This window comes from Eptatretus burgeri, unplaced genomic scaffold (assembly GCF_056783735.1).
Source record: "Eptatretus burgeri isolate ZD-2024b unplaced genomic scaffold, Ebu_testis_v1 Ebu_testis_scaffold_194, whole genome shotgun sequence".
NCBI lineage: Eukaryota > Metazoa > Chordata > Myxini > Myxiniformes > Myxinidae > Eptatretus > Eptatretus burgeri.
This window is the reverse complement of record NW_028222144.1, coordinates 22,501-44,202: the sequence shown is the minus strand read 5'-3', so window position 1 is coordinate 44,202 and position 21,702 is coordinate 22,501. Positions and strand designations below refer to the sequence as shown.

The 21,702-nt window shown below is 54.0% G+C and overlaps 1 protein-coding gene across 1 annotated transcript in view; it reads left to right on the top strand.

Annotated features, from left to right (window-relative positions):
• LOC147007410 (dynein axonemal heavy chain 17-like) overlaps positions 1–21,702 on the top strand; it is a 35,765-nt gene that overhangs the window by 12,413 nt on the left and 1,650 nt on the right. The window contains exons 2-6 of the mRNA XM_085867173.1: positions 17,632–17,839; positions 18,199–18,314; positions 18,580–18,772; positions 20,211–20,446; positions 20,579–20,701. Coding sequence (XP_085723299.1) covers positions 17,813–17,839; positions 18,199–18,314; positions 18,580–18,772; positions 20,211–20,446; positions 20,579–20,701 — 695 coding nt within the window. The 5' untranslated portion in view covers positions 17,632–17,812. The remainder of the gene's footprint in view (positions 1–17,631; positions 17,840–18,198; positions 18,315–18,579; positions 18,773–20,210; positions 20,447–20,578; positions 20,702–21,702) is intronic.

Here is a 21,702-nt window from a genome sequence, read left to right as displayed (position 1 = left end):
TGATGGGACACGGAGGGATGATGGGACACGGAGGGATGATGGGACACGGAGGGATGATGGGACCCGGAGGATTGATGGGACAAGAATGGATGATGGGACATGGAGGGATGATGGGACATGGAGGGATGATGGGACATGGGCAGATGATGGGACAAGGATGGATGATGGGAGATGGAGGGATGTTGGGGCATGGGTGGATGATGGGACATGGAGGGATGATGGGACATGGGCGGATGATGGGACGAGGAGGGATGATGGGACACGGAGGGATGATGGGACACGGAGGGATGCTGGGACACGGAGGGATGATGGAACACGGATGGATGATGGGACATGTATGGATGATGGGACATGGAAGGATGATGGAACATGGAGGGATGATGGGACATGGGCGGATGATGGTACATATAGGGATGATGGGACATGGACGGATGATGGGACATGGAAGGATGATGGGACATGGAGGGATGATGGGACATGGGCAGATGATGGGAGGAGGTGGGATGATGGGACATGGAGGGATGATGGGCAGGAGGGATGATGGGAAATGGAGGGATGATTTGACATGGAGGGATGATGGGCATGGAGGGATGAAGGGACATGGAGGGATGAAGGGACATGGAGGGATGATGGGAAATGGAGGGATGATGGGACATGGATGAATGATGGGACAAGGAGTGATGATGGGACGCGAGGGATGATGGGACATGGATGGGTGATGGAACGAGGGATGATGGGAAACGGAGGGATGATGGGACATGCATCCTTGCATGTCCTTCCATGTCCCTTCATCCTTCCATGTCCCATCATCCCTCCATGTCCCATCATCCCTCCGTGTCCCATCATCCATCCATGTCCCATTATCCATCGATGTCCCATGATCCCTCCATGTCCCATCATCCCTCCCTGTCCCATCATCCATCCGTGTCCCATCATCCATCCGTCTCCCATCTTCCCTCCTTGTCCCATCATCCCTCCTTGTCCCATCATCCTTCCATGTCCCATCATCCCTCCATGTCCCTTCATCCCTCCATGCCCATCATCCCTCCATGTCCCATCATCCCTCCTTGTCCCATCATCCATCCATGTCCCATCAGCCCTCCGTGTCCCATCATCCCTCCTTGTCCTATCATCCATCCATGTCCCATCATCCCTCCTTGTCTCATCATCCATCCATGTCCCATCATCCCTCCTTGTCCCATCATCCCTCAATGTCCCATCATCCCTCCATATCCCTTCAACCTTCCATGTCCCTTCATCCCTCCATGTCCCATCATCCCTCCATGTCCCATCATCCCTCCTTCTCCCTTCATCCCTCCATGCCCATCATCCATCCATGTCCCATCATCCCTCCATGCCCATCATACTTCCATGTCCTATCATCCCTCCTCGTCCCATCATCCGCCCATGTCCCATCATCCCTCCATGTCTCATCATCCCTCCATGTCCCATCATCCCTCCATGTCCCATAATCCCTCAATGTCCCATCATTCCTCCATGTCCCATCATCCGTCCATGTCCCATCATCCCTCCGTGTCCCATCATCCTTCCGTGTCCCATCATCCATCCGTGTCCCATCATCCGAACCGTGTCTCATAATCCATCCGTGTCCCATCATCCGTCCGTGTCCCATCATCCGTCCGTGTCCCATCATCCCTCCGTGTCCCATCATCCCTCCGTGTCCCATCATCCCTCCATGTCCCATCATCCCTCCTCGTCCCATCATCACTCCATGTCCCATCATCCCTCGGTGTCCCATCATCCCTCCGTGCCCATCATCCGTCCATGTCCCATCATCCCTCCATGCCCATCATCCATCCATGTCCCATCATCCCTCCATGTCCCATCATCCCTCCATGTCCCATCATCCCTCCCTGCCCATTATCCCTCCATGACCATTATTCCTCCATGTCCCATCATCCGTCCATGTCCCATCATCCCACCGTGTCTCATCATCCATCCGTGTCCCATCATCCCTCCATGCCCCATCATCCCTCCGTGTCCCATCATCCCTCCGTGTCCCATCATCCCTCCATGTCCCATCATCCCTCCATGCCCATCATCCCTCCATGTGCCATCATCCCTCCTCGTCCCATCATCCCTCCATGTCCCATCATCCTTCCATGTGCCATCATCCCTCCTCGTCCCATCATCCCTCCATGTCCCATCATCCCTCCTGGTCCCATCATCCATCCATGTCCCATCTTCCCTCGATGTCCCATCATCCCTCATCGTCGCATCATCCCTCCTGGTCCCATCATCCCTCCATGTCCCTTCATGCCCATCATCCCTCCATGTCAAATCATCCCTCCGTGTCCCATCATCCCTCTTTGTCCCATGATCCCACCATGTCCCTTCATCCCTCCATGCCCATCATCCCTCCATGTCCCATCATCCCTCCATGCCCATCATCCCTCTATGCCCATCATCCCTCCATGTCCCATCATCGTTCCTCCTCCCATCATCCATCCATGTCCCATCATCCCTCCGTGTCCCATTATCCCTCCTTGTCCCAGCATCCATCCATGTCCCATCATCCCTCCTTGTGTCATCATCCCTCCATGTCCCTTCATCCCTCCATGCCGATCATCCCTCCGTGTCCTATCATCCCTCCATGTCCTTTCATCCCTCCATGTCCCTTCATCCCACCATGCCGATCATCCCTCCGTGTCCCATCATCCCTCCATGTCCCATCATCCCTCCATGTCCCATCATCTGCCCATGTCCCATCATCCCTCCATGTCCATTCATCCTTCCATGTCCCATCATCCCTCCTTGTCCCATCATCCCTCCGTGTCCCATCATCCATCCATGTCCCATCATCCCTCCTTGTCCCATCATCCCTCAATGTCCCATCATCCCTCCTTGTCCCATCATCCCTCCATGTCCCTTCAACCCTCCATGTCCCTTCATCCCTCCATGTCCCATCATCCCTCCATGTCCCATCATCCCTCCTTGTCCCTTCATCCTTCCATGCCCATCATCCATCGATGTCCCATCATCCCTCCATGCCCATCATCCCTCCTCGTCCCATCATCCGCCCATGTCCCATCATCCGCCCTTGTGCCATCATCCCTCCATGTCTCATCACCCCTCCATGTCCCATCATCCCTCCATGTCCCATAATCCCTCAATGTCCCATCATTCCTCCATGTCCCATCATCCGTCCATGTCCCATCATCCCTCCGTGTCCCATCATACTTCCATGTCTCATCATCCCTCCATGTCCCATCATCCCTCCATGTCCCATAATCCCTCAATGTCCCATCATTCCTCCATGTCCCATCATCCGTCCATGTCCCATCATCCCTCCGTGTCCCATCATCCATCCGTGTCCCATCATCCCTCCATATTCCATCATCCCCCCTTGTCCCACCACCCCTCCGTGTCCCATCATCCCTCAATGTCCCATCATTCCTCCAGGTCCCATCATCCGTCCATGTCCCATCATCCTTCCGTGTCCCATCATCCATCCGTGTCCCATCATCCCTCCATATTCCATCATCCCTCTGTGTCCCATCATCCGTCCGTGTCCCATCATCCCTCTGTGTCCCATCATCCCTCCGTGTCCCATCATCCCTCCTCGTCCCATCATCCCTCCAGGTCCCATCATCCCTCCATGTCCCATCATCCCTCCGTCTCCCATCATCCCTCCATGTCCCATCATCCCTCCATGTCCCATTATCCCTCCACATCCCACCATGTCCCATCATCCCTCCATGTCCCATCATCCCTCCATGCTCATGATCATCTGTCCATGTCCCATCATCCCTCCGTGTCCCATCATCCTTCCATGTCTCATCATCCCTCCATGTCCCATCATTCCTGCATTCCCATCATCCGTCCATGTCCCATCATCCCTCCTCGTCCCATCATCCCTCCATGTCCCATCATCCCTCGGTGTCCCATCATCCCTCCGTGCCCATCATCCATCCTTGTCCTATCATCCATCCATGTCCCATCATCCCTCCATGTCCCATCATCCCTCCCTGCCCATCATCCCTCCATGTCCATTATTCCTCCATGTCCCATCATCCGTCCATGTCCCATCATCCCTCCGTGTCTCATCATCCATCTGTGTCCCATCATCCCTCCATGCCCCATCATCCCTCCGTGTCCCATCATCCCTCCGTGTCCCATCATCCCTCCGTGTCCCATCATCCCTACATGCCCATCATCCCTCCATGTCCCATCATCCCTCCTCGTCCCATCATCCCTCCATGTCCCATCATCCCTCCTCGTCCCATCATCCCTCCATGTCCCATCATCCCTCCTGGTCCCATCATCCCTCCATGTCTCATCATCCCTCCATGTCCCATCATCGCTCCTCGTCCCATCATCCCTCCATATCCCATCATCCCTCCCTGCCCATCATCCCTCCATGTCCATTATTCCTCCATGTCCCATCATCCGTCCATGTCCCATCATCCCTCCGTGTCTCATCATCCATCCGTGTCCCATCATCCCTCCATGCCCCATCATCCCTCCTTGTCCCATCATCCCTCTGTGTCCCATCATCCCTCCGTGTCCCATCATCCCTACATGCCCATCATCCCTCCATGTCCCATCATCCCTCCTCCTCCCATCATCCCTCCATGTCCCATCATCCCTCCTCGTCCCATCATCCCTCCATGTCCCATCATCCCTCCTGGTCCCATCATCCCTCCATGTCTCATCATCCCTCCATGTTCCATCATCCCTCCTCGTCCCATCATCCCTCCTGGTCCCATCATCTCTCCTGGTCCCATCATCCTCCATGTCCCATCATCCCTCCGTGTCCCATCATCCATCCATGTCCCATCATCCCTCCGTGTCCCATCATCCCTCCTTGTCCCATCATCCCTCCTCGTCCCATCATCCCTCCGCGTCCCATCATCCGCCCTTGTCCCATCATCCCTCCATGTCCCATCATCCTTCCATGTCCCTTCATCCCTCCATGTCCCTTCATCCCTCCATGCCCATCATTCCTCCTTGTCCCATCATCCCTCCATGTCCCATCATCCCTCCATGTCCCTTCATCCCTCCATGTCCCATAATCCTTCCATATCCCATCATCCCTCCGTGTCCCAGCATCCATCTGTGTCCCATCATTCCTCCATGTCCCATCAGCCCTCCTTGTCCCATCATCCCTCCATGTCGAATCATCCCTCCTTGTCCCATCATCCCTCCATGTCCAATCATCCCTCCTGGTCCCATCATCCCTCCATGTTCCATTATCCCTCCATGTCCCATTATCCCTCCATGCCCAAAATCCCTCAATGTCCCATCATCGCTCCGTGTCCCAGCATCCATCTGTGTCCCATCATCCCTCCGTGTCCCATCATCCCTTCGTGTCCCATCATCCCTCCATGTCCCATCATCCACCCGTGTCCCATCATCCCTCCGTGTCCTATCATCCCTCCGTGTCCCATCATCCATCGATCCATGTCCCATCATCCCTCCTTGTCCCATCATCCCTCCTTGTCCCATCATCCCTCCATGTCCCTTCATCCCTCCATGTCCCTTCATCCCTCCATGTCCCTTCATCCCTCCATTCCCATCATCACTCGTCCCATCATCCATCCATGTCCTATCATCCCTCCTTGTATCATCATCCCTCCTTGTATCATCATCCCTCCTTGTATCATCATCCTTCCATGTCCCTTCATCCCTCCATGCCCATCATCCCTCCATGTCCCATCATCCCTCCATGTCCCATCATCCCTCCATGCCCATCATCCCTCTATGCCCATCATCCCTCCATGTCCCATCATCGCTCCTCCCATTATCCGCCCATGTCCCATCATCCCTGCATGTCCCATCATCCTTCCATGTCCCATCATCCGTCCATGTCCCATCATCCCTCCATGTCCCATCATCCCTCCGTGTCCCATTATCCCTCCTTGTCCCAGCATCCATCCATGTCCCATCATCCCTCCTTGTCCCATCATCCCTCCATGTCCCATCATCCCTCCATGACCCTTCATCCCTCCATGCCCCATCATTCCTCCATGTCCCTTCATCCCTCCATGCCCATCATCCATCCATGTCCCATCATCCCTCCAAGCCCATCATCCCTCCATGTCCCATCATCCCTCGTCGTCCCATCATCCCTCCTCGTCCCATCATCCGCCCATGTCCCATCATCCTTCCATGTCCCTTCATCCCTCCATGTCCCATCATCCCTCCATGTCCCATTATCCCTCCTTGTCCCAGCATCCATCCATGTCCCATCATCCCTCCATGACCCTTCATCCCTCCATGCCCCATCATTCCTCCATGTCCCTTCATCCCTCCATGCCCTTCATCCCTCCATGTCCCTTCATCCCTCCATGCCCATCATCACTCCTTGTCCCATCATCCCTCCTTGTCCCATCACCATTCATGTCCCATCATCCCTCCTTGTCCCATCATCCCTCCATGTCCCATCATCCCTCCATGTCCCATCATCCCTCGTCGTCCCATCATCCCTCCATGTCGAATCATCCCTCCTCGTCCCATCATCCCTCCATGTCCAATCATCCCTCCTGGTCCCATCATCCCTCCATGTTCCATTATCCCTCCATGTCCCATTATCCCTCCATGCCCAAAATCCCTCAATGTCCCATCATCGCTCCGTGTCCCAGCATCCATCTGTGTCCCATCATCTCTCCATGTCCCATCATCCCTTCGTGTCCCATCATTCCTCCATGTCCTATCATCCATCCGTGTCCCATCATCCCTCCATGTCCCATCATCCCTCCGTGTCCCATCATCCCTCCGTGTCCCATCATCCATCGATCCATGTCCCATCATCCCTCCTTGTCCCATCATCCCTCCTTGTCCCATCATCCCTCCATGTCCCTTCATCCCTCCATGTCCCTTCATCCCTCCATGTCCCATCATCCCTCCTTGTCCAATCATCCATCCATGTCCCATCATCCCTCCTTGTCCCATCATCCCTCCTTGTCCCATCATCCATCCATGTCCCATCATCCCTGCTTGTCCCATCATCCCTCCATGTCCCATCATCCCTCCATGTGCCTTCATCCCACCATGCCGATCATCCCTCCGTGTCCCATCATCCCTCCATGTCCCATCATCCCTCCATATCCCATCATCCATCCATGTCCCATCATCCCTCCTTGTCCCATCATCACACCATGTCCCTTCATCCCTCCATCTCTCATCATCCCTCCATGTCCCATAATCCCTCCTTGTCCCATCATCCCTCCATGTCCAATCATCACTCCATGTCCCATCATCCATCCATGTCCCTTCATCCCTCCATGCCCATCATCCCTCCATGTCCCATCATCCCTCCTTGTATCATCATCCCACCATGTCCCTTCATCCCTCCATGCCCATCATCCCTCCATCTCCCATTATTCCTCCTTGTCCCATAATCCCTCCTTGTCCCATCACCATTCATGTCCCATCATCCCTCCTTGTCCCATCATCCCTCCATGTCCCATCATCCCTCCATGTCCCTTCATCCCTCCATGCCCCTTCATCCCTCCATGCCGATCATCCCTCCGTGTCCCATCATTCCTCCGTGTCCCATTATCCCTCCTTGTCCCATCATCCATCCATGTCCCATCATCCCTCCATGCCCATCATCCCTCCATGTCCCAGCATCCCTCCATGTGCTTTCATCCCAAAATGCCGATCATCCCTCCGTGTCCCATCATCCCTCCATGTCACATCATCCCTCCATGTCACATCATCCCTCCATGTCCCATCATCCATCCATGTCCCATCATCCCTCCTTGTCCCATCATCGCACCATGTCCCTTCATCCCTTCATGTCCCTTCATCCCTCCATCTCCCATCATCCCTCCATGTCCCATCATCCCTCCTTGTCCCATCATCCCTCCTTGTCCCATCACCACTCCTTGTCCCATCATCCCTCCTTGTCCCATCATCCCTCCATGTCCCATCATCCCTCCATGTCCCTTCATCCCTCCATGCCGATCATCCCTCCGTGTCCCATCATCCCTCCTTGTCCCATCACCATTCATGTCCCATCATCCCTCCTTGTCCCATCATCCCTCCATGTCCCATCATCCTTCCATGTCCCTTCATCCCTCCATGCCCATAATCCCTCCATGTCCCATCATCCCTCCGTGTCTCAGCATCCATCTGTGTCCCATCATCCCTCCATGTCGAATCATCCCTCCTCGTCCCATCATCCCTCCATGTCCAATCATCCCTCCTGGTCCCATCATCCCTCCATGTTCCATCATCCCTCCGTGTCCCATCATCCCTCCATGTCCCATCATCCCTCCGTGTCCCATCATACATCCATCCTTGTCCCATCATCCCTCCTTGTCCCATCATCCCTCCTTGTCCCATCATCCCTCCTTGTCCCATCATCCCTCCATGTCCCATCATCCCTCCGTGTCCCATCATCCATCCATCCATGTCCCATCATCCCTCCTTGTCCCATCATCCCTCCATGTCCCTTCATCCCTCCATGTCCCATCAACCCTCCATGTCCCATCATCCATCCATGTCCCATCATCCCTCCTTGTCCCATCATCCCTCCTTGTCCCATCATCCATCCATGTCCCATCATCCCTGCTTGTCCCACCATCCCTCCATGTCCCATCATCCCTCTGTGTCCCATCATCCCTCCATCTCCCATCATCCATCCATGTCCCATCATCCCTCCTTGTATCATCATCCCTCCATGTCCCTTCATCCCTCCATGCCCCTTCATCCCTCCATGCCGATCATCCCTCCGTGTGCCATCATCCCTCCGTGTCCCATTATCCCTCCTTGTCCCAGCATCCATCCATGTCCCATCATCCCTCCTTGTCCCATCATCCCTCCATGTCCCATCATCCCTCCATGTCCCATCATCCCTCCATGCCGATAATCCCTCCGTGTCCCATCATCCCTCCATGTCCCATCATCCCTCCGTGTCCCAGCATCCATCTGTGTCCCATCATCCCTCCATGTCCCATTATCCCTCCTCGTCCCATCATCCCTCCATGTCGAATCATCCCTCCTCGTCCCATCATCCCTCCATGTCCAATCATCCCTCCTGGTCCCATGATCCCTCCATGTTCCATTATCCCTCCATGTCCCATCATCCCTCCTTGTCCCAGCATCCATCTGTGTCCCATCATCCCTCCGTGTCCCATCATCCCTTCGTGTCCCATCTTCCCTCCGTGTCCCTTCATCCATCCGTGTCCCATCATCCCTCCGTGTCCCATCATCCCTCCGTGTCCCATCATCCCTCCGTGTCCCATCATCCCTCCTTGTCCCATCATCCCTCCATGTACCTTCATTCCTCCATGTCCCTTCATCCCTCCATGTCCCATCAACCCTCCATGTCCCATCATCCATCCATGTCCCATCATCCCTCCTTGTCCCATCATCCCTCCTTGTCCCATCATCCTTCCATGTCCCATCATCCCTGCTTGTCCCACCATCCCTCCATGTCCCATCATCCCTCCGTGTCCCATCATCCCTCCATCTCCCATCATCCATCCATGTCCCATCATCCCTCCTTGTATCATCATCCCTCCATGTCCTTTCATCCCTCCATGCCCCTTCATCCCTCCATGCCGATCATCCCTCCGTGTCCCATCATCCCTCCGTGTCCCATTATCCCTCCTTGTCCCAGCATCCATCCATGTCCCATCATCCCTCCTTGTCCCATCATCCCTCCATGTCCCATCATCCCTCCATGTCGAATCATCCCTCCTCGTCCCATCATCCCTCCGTGTCCCATCATCCCTCCGTGTCCCTTCATCCCTCCATGCCGATCATCCCTCCGTGTCCCATCATCCCTCCGTGTCCCATCATCCCTACTTGTCCCAGCATCCATCCATGTCCCATCATCCCTCCTTGTCCCATCATCCATCCATGTCCCATCATCCCTGGTTGTCCCATCATCCCTCCATGTCCCATCATCCCTCCATGCCGATCATCCCTCCGTGTCCGATCATCCCTCCATGTCCCATCATCCCTCCATGTCCAATCATCCATCCATGTCCCATCATCCCTCCTTGTCCCATCATCCCTCCATGTCCCTTCATCCCTCCATCTCCCATCATCCCTCCTTGTCCCATCATCTATCCATGTCCCATCATCCCTCCTTGTATCATCATCCCTCCATGTCCCTTCATCCCTCCATCTCCCATCATCCCACCTTGTCCCATCACCATTCATGTCCCATTATCCCTCCTTGTCCCAACATCCCTCCATGTCCCATCATCCCTCCATGTCCCTTCATCCCTCCATGCCGCTCATCCCTCCGTGTCCCATCATCCCTCCGTTTCCCATTATCCCTCCTTGTCCCAGCATCCATCAATGTCCCATCATCCCTCCTTGTCCCATCATCCCTCCATGTCCCATCATCCTTCCATGTCCCTTCATCCCTCCATGCCCATAATCCCTCCATGTCCCATCATCCCTCCGTGTCCCAGCATCCATCTGTGTCCCATCATCCCTTCATGTCCCATCATCCCTCCTCGTCCCATCATCCCTCCATGTCCAATCATCCATCCGTGTCCCATCATCCCTCCGTGTCCCGTCATCCCTCCTTGTCCCATCATCCCTCCATGTCCCAGCATCCATCTGTGTCCCATCATCCCTCCTCGTCCCATCATCCCTCCTGGTCCCATCATCCCTCCATGTTCCATTATCCCTCCATGTCCCATTATCCCTCCATGCCCAAAATCCCTCAATGTCCCATCATCGCTCCGTGACCCAGCATCCATCTGTGTCCCATCATCCCTCCGTGTCCCATCATCCCTCCGTGTCCAATCATCCATCCCTGTCCCGTCATCCCTCCATGTCCCATCATCCCTCCTTGTCCCATCATCCCTCCATGTCCCATCATCACTCCTTGTCTCATCATCCCTCCACGTCCCTTCATCCCTCCATGCCCATCATCCCTCCATCTCCCATCATCCCTCCTTGTCCCATCATCCCTCCTTGTCCCATCATCCCTCCATGTCCCATCATCACTCCTTGTCTCATCATCCCTCCATGCCCCTTCATCCCTCCATGCCGATCATCCCTCCGTGTCCCATCATCCCTCCGTGTCCCATTATCCCTCCTTGTCCTAGCATCCATCCATGTCCCATCATCCCTCTTTGTCCCATCATCCCTCCTTGTCCCATCATCCCTGCTTGTCCCATCATCCCTCCATGTGCCATCATCCCTCCATGTGCCTTCATCCCACCATGCCGATCATCCCTCCGTGTCCCATCATCCCTCCATGTCCCATCATCCCTCCATGTCCCATCATCCCTCCATGCCCCTTCATCCCTCCGTGTCCCATCATCCCTCCGTTTCCCATTATCCCTCCTTGTCCCAGCATCCATCCATGTCCCATCATCCCTCCTTGTCCCATCATCCCTCCATGTCCCATCATCCTTCCATGTCCCTTCATCCCTCCATGTCCCTTCATCCCTCCATGCCCATAATCCCTCCATGTCCCATCATCTCTCCGTGTCCCATCATCTCTCCGTGTCCCAGCATCCATCTGTGTCCCATCATCCCTTCATGTCCCATCATCCCTCCTCGTCGAATCATCCCTCCTCGTCCCATCATCCCTCCATGTCCAATCATCCATCCGTGTCCCATCATCCCTCCGTGTCCCATCATGCCTCCTTGTCCCATCATCCCTCCTTGTCCCATCATCCCTCCATGTCCCAGCATCCATCTGTGTCCCATCATCCCTCCTCGTCCCATCATCCCTCCTGGTCCCATCATCCCTCCATGTTCCATTATCCCTCCATGTCCCATTATCCCTCCATGCCCAAAATCCCTCCATGCCCCTTCATCCCTCTGTGTCCCATCATCCCTCCGTGTCCCATCATCCCTCCGTGTCCCATCATCCCTCCATGTCCCATCATCCATCCATCCATGTCCCATCATCCCTCCTTGTCCCATCATCCCTCCATGTCCCTTAGTCCATCCATGTCACATCATCCCTCCTTGTCCCATCATCCCTCCTCGTCCCAATCATCCCTCCTTGTCCCATCATCCCTGCTTGTCCCATCATCCCTCCATGTCCATCATCCCTCCATGTCCCTTCATCCCACCATGCCGATCATCCCTCCGTGTCCCATCATCCCTCCGTGTCCCATTATCCCTCCTTGTCCCAGCATCCATCCGTGTCCTATCATCCATCCATGTCCCATCATCCCTCCGTGTCCCATCATCCCTCCGTGTCCCATCATCCATCCGTGTCCCATCATCCCTCCTTGTCCCATCATCCCTCCATGTCCCTTTATCCCTCCATCTCCCATCATCCCTCCTTGTCCCATCATCCATCCATGTCCCATCATCCCTCCTTGTCCCATCATCCCTCCATGCCCATCATCCCTCCATCTCCCATCATCCCTCCTTGTCCCATCACCATTCATGTCCCATCATCCCTCCTTGTCCCATCATCCCTCCATGTCCCATCATCCCTCCATGTACCTTCATCCCTCCATGCCCATCATCCCTCCATTTCCCATCATCCCTCCATGCCCATCATCCCTCGCTGTCCCATCATCGCTCCTCCTCCCATCATCCCCCGTTTTCCATCATCCCCCGTGTCCCGTCATCCCACCGTGTCCCGTCATCCATCCGTGTCCCGTCATCCATCCGTGTCCCAGCATCCGATGGGACATGGAGGGATGATGGGACTGGAGGGAGGGCGGGAGGTGGAGGAAGGGGAAGAGGAAGAAGGGCGGGAGGCGGAGGAAGGGGAAGAGGAAGAAGGGCGGGAGGCGGAGGAAGGGGAAGAGGAAGAAGGGCGGGAGGCGGAGGAAGGGGAAGAGGAAGAAGAGCGGGAGGCGGAGGAAGAGGAAGAGCGGGAGGAGGAGGAAGAGCGGGAGGCGGAGGAAGAGGAAGAGGAAGAGCGGGAGGCGGAGGAAGAGGAAGAGGAAGAGCGGGAGGCGGAGGAAGAGGAAGAGCGGGAGGCGGAGGAAGAGGAAGAGGAAGAGCGGGAGGCGGAGGAAGAGGAAGAGGAAGAGCGGGAGGAGGAGGAAGAGGAAGAGCGGGAGGAGGAGGAAGAGGAAGAGTGGGAGGCGGAAGAAGAGGAAGAGGAAGAGCGGGAGGCGGAGGAAGAGGAAGAGCGGGAGGCGGAGGAAGAGGAAGAGCGGGAGGCGGAGGAAGAGGAAGAAGAAGAGCGGGAGGAGGAGGAAGAGGAAGAGCGGGAGGCGGAGGAAGAGGAAGAGGAAGAGCGGGAGGAGGAGGAAGAGGAAGAGCGGGAGGCGGAGGAAGAGGAAGAGCGGGAGGCGGAGGAAGAGGAAGAGCGGGAGGCGGAGGAAGAGGAAGAGGAAGAGCGGGAGGAGGAGGAAGAGGAAGAGCGGGAGGCGGAGGAAGAGGAAGAGGAAGAGCGGGAGGCGGAGGAAGAGGAAGAAGAAGAGCGGGAGGAGGAGGAAGAGGAAGAGCGGGAGGCGGAGGAAGAGGAAGAGCGGGAGGCGGAGGAAGAGGAAGAGGAAGAGCGGGAGGCGGAGGAAGAGGAAGAGGAAGAGCGGGAGGCGGAGGAAGAGGAAGAGCGGGAGGCGGAGGAAGAGGAAGAGCGGGAGGCGGAGGAAGAGGAAGAGCGGGAGGAGGAGGAAGAGGAAGAGCGGGAGGCGGAGGAAGAGGAAGAGCGGGAGGCGGAGGAAGAGGAAGAAGAAGAGCGGGAGGAGGAGGAAGAGGAAGAGCGGGAGGCGGAGGAAGAGGAAGAGGAAGAGCGGGAGGAGGAGGAAGAGGAAGAGCGGGAGGCGGAGGAAGAGGAAGAAGAAGAGCGGGAGGAGGAGGAAGAGGAAGAGCGGGAGGCGGAGGAAGAGGAAGAGCGGGAGGCGGAGGAAGAGGAAGAGGAAGAGCGGGAGGCGGAGGAAGAGGAAGAAGAAGAGCGGGAGGAGGAGGAAGAGGAAGAGCGGGAGGCGGAGGAAGAGGAAGAAGAAGAGCGGGAGGAGGAGGAAGAGGAAGAGCGGGAGGCGGAGGAAGAGGAAGAGGAAGAGCGGGAGGAGGAGGAAGAGGAAGAGCGGGAGGCGGAGGAAGAGGAAGAAGAAGAGCGGGAGGAGGAGGAAGAGGAAGAGCGGGAGGCGGAGGAAGAGGAAGAGGAAGAGCGGGAGGAGGAGGAAGAGGAAGAGCGGGAGGCGGAGGAAGAGGAAGAGCGGGAGGCGGGAGGAGGAGGAAGAGGAAGAGCGGGAGAGGAAGAGCGGGAGGCGGAGGAAGAGGAAGCGCGGGAGGCGGAGGAAGAGGAAGAGCGGGAGGCGGAGGAAGAGCGGGAGGCGGAGGAAGAGGAAGAGCGGGAGGCGGAGGAAGAGGAAGAGCGGGAGGGGGAGGAAGAGGAAGAGCGGGAGGCGGAGGAAGAGGAAGAGCGGGAGGCGGAGGAAGAGGAAGAGCGGGAGGCGGAGGAAGAGGAAGAAGAAGAGCGGGAGGCGGAGGAAGAGGAAGAGCGGGAGGCGGAGGAAGAGGAAGAAGAAGAGCGGGAGGAGGAGGAAGAGGAAGAGCGGGAGGCGGAGGAAGAGGAAGAGCGGGAGGAGGAGGAAGAGGAAGAGCGGGAGGCGGAGGAAGAGGAAGAGCGGGAGGCGGAGGAAGAGGAAGAGGAAGAGCGGGAGGAGGAGGAAGAGGAAGAGCGGGAGGCGGAGGAAGAGGAAGAGGAAGAGCGGGAGGCGGAGGAAGAGGAAGAAGAAGAGCGGGAGGAGGAGGAAGAGGAAGAGCGGGAGGCGGAGGAAGAGGAAGAGCGGGAGGCGGAGGAAGAGGAAGAGCGGGAGGCGGAGGAAGAGGAAGAGCGGGAGGCGGAGGAAGAGGAAGAGCGGGAGGCGGAGGAAGAGGAAGAGCGGGAGGCGGAGGAAGAGGAAGAGCGGGAGGCGGAGGAAGAGGAAGAAGAAGAGCGGGAGGCGGAGGAAGAGGAAGAGCGGGAGGCGGAGGAAGAGGAAGAAGAAGAGGCGGAGGAAGAGGAAGAGAAGGAAGAAGAAGAGCGGGAGGCGGAGGAAGAGGAAGAGAAGAGCGGGAGGCGGAGGAAGAGGAAGAGCGGGAGGCGGAGGAAGAGGAAGAGGAAGAGCGGGAGCGAGGAGGAAGAGGAGGAGCGGGAGGCGGAGGAAGAGGAAGAGCGGGAGGCGGAGGAAGAGGAAGAGCGGGAGGCGGAGGAAGAGGAAGAGCGGGAGGCGGAGGAAGAGGAAGAGCGGGAGGCGGAGGAAGAGGAAGAGCGGGAGGCGGAGGAAGAGGAAGAGCGGGAGGCGGAGGAAGAGGAAGAGCGGGAGGCGGAGGAAGAGGAAGAGCGGGAGGCGGAGGAAGAGGAAGAGCGGGAGGCGGAGGAAGAGGAAGAGCGGGAGGCGGAGGAAGAGGAAGAGCGGGAGGCGGAGGAAGAGGAAGAGCGGGAGGGGAGGAAGAGCGGGAGAGCGGAGGAAGAGGAAGAGGAAGAGCGGGAGGCGGAGGAAGAGGAAGAGCGGGAGGCGGAGGAAGAGGAAGAGGGGAGGCGGAGGAAGAGCGGGAGGCGGAGAGAAGAGGAAGAGCGGGAGGCGGAGGAAGAGGAAGAGCGGGAGGCGGAGGAAGAGCGGGAGGCAGAGGAAGAGCGGGAGGCAGAGAGGAAGAGGAAGAGCTGGAGGCGGAGGAAGAGGAAGAGCGGGAGGCGGAGGAAGAGGAAGAGCGGGAGGCGGAGGAAGAGCGGGAGGCAGAGAAAGAGGAAGAGGAAGAGCGGGAGGCGGAGGAAGAGGAAGAGCGGGAGGCGGAGGAAGAGCGGGAAGAGGAAGAGCGGAGGCGGAGGAAGAGCGGGAGGCGGAGGAAGAGGAAGAGCGGGAGGCGGAGGAAGAGGAAGAGGAAGAGCGAGAGGCGGAGGAAGAGGAAGAGCGGGAGGTGGAGGAAGAGCGGGAGGCGGAGGAAGAGGAAGAGAAGAGCGGGAGGCGGAGGAAGAGGAAGAGGAAGAGCGGAGGAAGAGCGGAGGAAGAGGAAGAAGAAGAGCGGGAGGCGGAGGAAGAGGCATAGACAGAGAGAGTGAGTGGGAGAGAGTGAGTGAGTGAGAAGGGGGAGGGGTGAGACAGAGGGAGAGAGAGAGAGAGAGAGAGAGAGAGAGAGAGAGAGAGAGAGAGAGAGAGAGAGAGAGAGAGAGAGAGAGAGAGTGAGAGAGTGAGAAGGGGGAGGGTGAGACAGAGTGAGTGGAGAGAGTGAGTGAGAGAGAGAGTGGGAGAGAGAGAGAGAGAGAGAGAGAGAGAGAGAGAGAGAGAGAGAGAGAGAGAGAGAGAGAGAGAGAGAGAGAGAGAGAGAGAAGGAATAGGGGGAGGGGTGAGACAGAGACAGAGAGACAGTGAGAGAGAGAGTGGATAGAGAGAAGAGGGGGAGGGGTGAGACAGAGAGAGTGAGAGAGAGAAGAGGGGGAGGGGTGAGACAGAGAGAGTGAGAGAGAGACAGAGAGAGAGAGTGAGAGAGAGAAGGGGGGAGGGTGAGACAGAATCAAAAAGAAAGAGAGAGAGAGTAAGAGAGACAGAGAGTGAGTAATAGAGAGAGAGAGGAGGGGGGAGGGGGAGACAGAGAGAGACAGTGAGAGAGAGTCAGTGAGAGAGAGAGAGAGTGAGAGAGAGTGAGAGAGAGACATAGAGCCAGAGAGACATAGAGCCAGACAGAGACAGAGAGCCAGAGAGAGAGACAGAGAGCCAGAGAGAGACAGAGAGCCAGAGAGAGACAGAGAGCCAGAGAGAGAGCCAGAGAGAGAGAGAGCCAGAGAGAGAGAGAGAGACCCAGAGAGAGAGAGAGAGCCAGAGAGAGAGCCAGAGAGAGAGAGCCAGAGAGAGAGAGCCGTTGACATGACAATATATCGCAGTTGACATCAAACCATTCCTTTTCCTCCGACACCCTGAGATCTCAGACTATCAGTGAAGTTTCAAATCCGGCCATTCTACCCTGGACGTGCTGCTTCTACTTTCCCAACAATGGAAGGAAGCCCTCGATCTCAGACATGAGATCTTTTTTTCATTCCATTGAAAATCCTGCGTATCACTTTGCTGATGATTCCACCCTCTCGAGCATTTGATCAAGTCAGGCACCCCGACTTGATCTCCAAACTCTCTGCCTATGGTATCTAAAGCCTCCTCCTCTCATGGCTCACTGACTTCCTCAACTCCCGTCGTAAGCTTGTCGCCCTCAACAGGATCCTCCAATCTTCTCTCCCTGTCAAGGTTGGAGTGCCCCAAGCCAGTGTCTTGTCTCCCAGTCTTGTTGCTCATCTTCATCAATGATCTTTCTGATTCCCTTGAAAATGCTGCCTGATCTCTTTGCCGATGATTCCACTCTCTGCCGCGTCATTTCTCATCCTTCGGGTCGGCAAGCAGCAGCTTCTTCCCTCTCCGCAGATCTTGATATCTAGAATCAGGAGTTGGTACAACACCGGAATATGTATCTCAACCCAGACAAATCGCACGAACCTCCATGTCTCTCCGAAAGGACTCCTCTGCCATCCCCGCTTTCCAGTCCCTCTTCTTACTGTGTTTCGTTCAGCTCGTGTGACGCTTGTTCTCCCACACGTGTCCGTATCCCCATTCCCCTTGGTCTCACTCTCTCACTTTTACAATGCTGTTGGTGTTTCCCGCCTTTTGTTTCCTTCCATTTTGTTGCGAGCTCTTCCACACGCCTCCATCACGTGTACGTACAATAAATAAATGTCACCTTGTTCTTCTCTTCCACTTCCACTGACGTTGTCTGAAACGTGTTTGTTACACTGACGTACACCAGGCCGTACTTGGACAAGAAAGAATTTGATCCCGACTTCATCAAGGCCAAATCCTTGGCTGCAGCAGGCCTTTGCTCCTGGGCCATAAACATCGTTCTGTTTTATAATGTCTACTGCAATGTGGAACCGAAGAGAAAAGCACTCGAGGAAGCAAACACTGACCTGGCAGCTGCAAAGGATGCAATGGCGACGCTCAAAACCAAGATCGCGGTACGTTCTGTGTGTCCACGCACGACTACGTGCTCACGTGCACGTACACCTATCGGTGGTCTGTGTGAACCATTCACGTTCACACATGTCACGTGGATGTGAACAAGAATGCATTTTGATTATTTTATAGCAGTGACTGAATAATTATATATATATATATATATATATATATATATATATATATATATATATATATATATATATATATATATATACACATATATATATATATATATATATATATATATATATTTATATATATATATATATATATATATATATATATATATATATATATATATATATATATATATATATATATATGTATATTTTTTAATGAATGCTTCTTTAATTGCCAGGAACTGGATGCAAATCTCGCCAAGCTGAAGGCACAGTTTGACCAAGCAACGGAAGAAAAACTTAAATGTAAGAAGGACGCCGATGCCACCACCGCTACAATTAACCTTGCCAACAGGTAAACCCATCAAGCTCTTTGGAATTTTGCCTTTTGACTTGGAAGTGGCAATTATCATACTGTCGAGAGGTGTGTGTGTGTGTGTGTGTGTGTGTGTGTGTGTGTGTGTGTGTGTGTGTGTGTGTGTGTGTGTGTGTGTGTGTGTGTGTGTGTGTGTGTGTGTTTTTTTTTTTTTTTCAAAAAAAATTTGTCTGAATGGTTCAGGGACCTGTTGTGCAGAATTTTCCACTTGTTTGTGATTTGTTTGACATGTTGTCCCCCGCAGGCTGGTAAGTGGCCTTGCATCGGAGAATGTGCGTTGGGCTGAGGCCGTGCAGGGTTTTCAGGATCAAGAGAACACTCTCTGTGGGGATGTGCTTCTCGTCACGGCTTTCTGCTCATACCTGGGTTATTTCACTCGAAACTATCGCACAGATCTCGTCGATGAACAATGGCTGCCTTTTCTCAACAAACTTGAGGTTTGCGCGGTGCAGGTTTCACTCGGAAGGAATCATCATTCATTTACTGATTATTATCTTTACACACAAAATCAAATTTCGCAGTTTACATGCACTTTATGTCTTCCTTATGTCCAGTCTCGAATTAATTAAAAACTATAAGGACGCTCTTCGACATTGTGACGTTAGGAGATATTCCTCCACCCACATTATGACATCATTATACATACTAGTAACACGTTTGATTTAAATCCCTGAACCCAGATTCAAAAAAATTAAATAATTCTGGCTGCCAGACCACGTGACCGATTAATTACTCGTGAACACCCTGGTGTTCCCAAGGCTTGGGGAACATGCGGGTGAAGTTTCCCCTCAATCTGTCAAGCTGTTCTGGAGAAGGAAGATTTTTAAACACTTATTCTTCAATAAATCAAAGCTGCCAAATCATGTCATGTATGACGTCATCGGTGCAGAAATTTTTTGTTCCTCGTGGATAGGCGATCCTACCTGGAAAGTTTTGCCTCGATCAGTTTAGCCGTTTTTGGAGGTTTTTGAAAGTTTTTATGCAAAAACAAGACGGCTGCTGAACCACGTGATTGATGACGTCACCAAAAATCATCTGTGGACCATTTTATCCATAGATGACCCTCAAAAAATTTTTAGCCCAAGATCCCTGGAACACTCAAAAATTTTCACCGATTGGATAAGAGCATTCGACGTATGCAATTATGACATCATACCGAAGCCATTTTTCCCCCTTGGTGCGGGTCTCAGGGAGAGGTCCAAAGATTTAATCCTATGACGTGAACGATGACATCATAATTATGATTAAAATATTCTGCATGAGCAGTCGCTCTGATGGTGAAAATTTTGGACAAACAGACAAACGCTCTGATGGACAAATAGACAAACGGACCCAAATGCAATACCCTCTCTGGCGAGGGCAATCAGCATGGACGTACGGACGGATGGACGGACAACCCTAAAACATAATGCCTCGGATGACTTCGTCAGCAGAGGCATAAAAATATAATCACCTGAGCCCGAGGACAAAACTCAGGTGCAACGTTTCCAGCGAGTCTTCGTCCAGCCGTATGTCCGCATTGTGCACGAGGTGTTAAATTCGAGGAGGTGTGGGGGAAGGAAGGATGGCGAATGGGACAAAATCAAAGGGAAATTAGTTACCTCTCATGTGGGTGACAGAATGGAAGTCTTTTGTTCATGGCTGGATCATGTAATTTTATCCATCTTTACCTGAAGTACATCGAGTTGACATGTGTGCGGCTTTTTAACTGTGAATCTGAAATCTGAAATTCGTATTTATTGTTGTGACCTCATCAAGTTCAATTGTTTTTCTTGTCCGACCCTACCTCTTGCCAACCAAGGTCAATGTGTAAGCTTCCAGTGATAACCTATGAAGCCCCCTTCCGCACCGCATCCCTCACTTCCCAATTCGCAGGTACCTATTCCAATGCTCCCAGGCCTCGACCCACTGACTTTGCTGACTGATGATGCAGAAATCGCTTCCTGGAGTAACCAGGGCTTGCCAAGCGACCGTATGTCCATTGAGAACGCCTCGGTGCTGTGCAGCACTCAGCGCTGGCCACTTCTCGTGGACCCCCAGCTGCAAGGCCTCAAGTGGATAAAGAACAAGTTTGGCAGCCAGCTGAGAATCATTCGCCTCGGCCAGCATGGGTAAATTAAAGTGCATCTCAGTTCAGATGTGACCGTCGTCTGAGCTCCCTCACAAAATGTTTTTGTTCGATGAAGCGGATCAGATTGTTGTGCAGTCATTCCTTCGATTTGCCTTTCTCTGCCTGTCACAAGATACCTGGAGAGTGTGGAGAGAGCGGTGTCCGATGGGGCCACCCTGCTCATCGAGAACATCGAGGAGACGATCGATGCCGTGCTGGACCCTCTGCTCGCTCGAAATACAATCAAGAAGGGAAAGTACGTGGTCACGAGACCACCCTCGCCAGACCAATCTATTATCTTATAGATAATTTGCGCCAGTCTGTCTGTCCGTCCGTCCGTTTGGGGCGGGGCTTCCGACATTCAAGGAGGGGCTTCAAAATCGACTCGCCGCCATTTTGTTCGCTTCTCTTAAATCTTTAATTTTAAAAATGTCCTTTTGTATGCTGCACACGAACGAAAAGAGTAATTTCAGTTTTCAGTGGACACAAGGGTGCCCACATCCACCGCCGACAACACTTTTTCGCAGTGACTGTATTCTTCGACAGTCGTCACAATATAGCATCGTAAAAGTAAAGTATCATTTCAAACAATCAATGGCATTGCATTTGTTCTTTTATGGCCTGCCAGGATAGCTTAGACTCTCAAAGGATTGCACATTCGGCATTGAGCTACCTTGCCAGGGTTGGAATCGATCAATCGGAGAGACGTGAAACCGGAGGACGTGACGTGTTGCGTTTGGAACTGCCATTTCCAAAATGAATAAAAGAATGAGGCAACAGAATGAAACAGCCGATGAATGTCATAATAGACTTGCACAAGAAGCGGAAAGAAAAAGAATGAGGCTGGAGAATGAAACGGATAATGTCTGATCCGCCGCTCATTTTCGGCCTTTCAAATCAGAACCATCCCCGACTCTGCAAGGCGGTCCTGAGATTTATGAAAGAGCAGGAAATCCACATGGGATTAAGGACTACCCAAATTCATCCACCGCTGCTATGTTTGGACGCTTGGCATATATAGAGCCTCACGGCTCTGAAAACACCATTAAACAACAACGAAGAAGAAGAAGAATGAGACGGCTGATGAACTTCAACAGAGTCTTGCACGAACTCAAGCTGTCCAAATGTCATACATTTCTGTGCCCGTGGGTTTCCCATGGGTGCCCCACTGGTACAAGTAGAATGCGAACCATGGTGTCTGTCCGTGCGTTCGTCTGTCTCCCATTTCCGGTAGATTTCGCAAGCAGGATGTTTTGC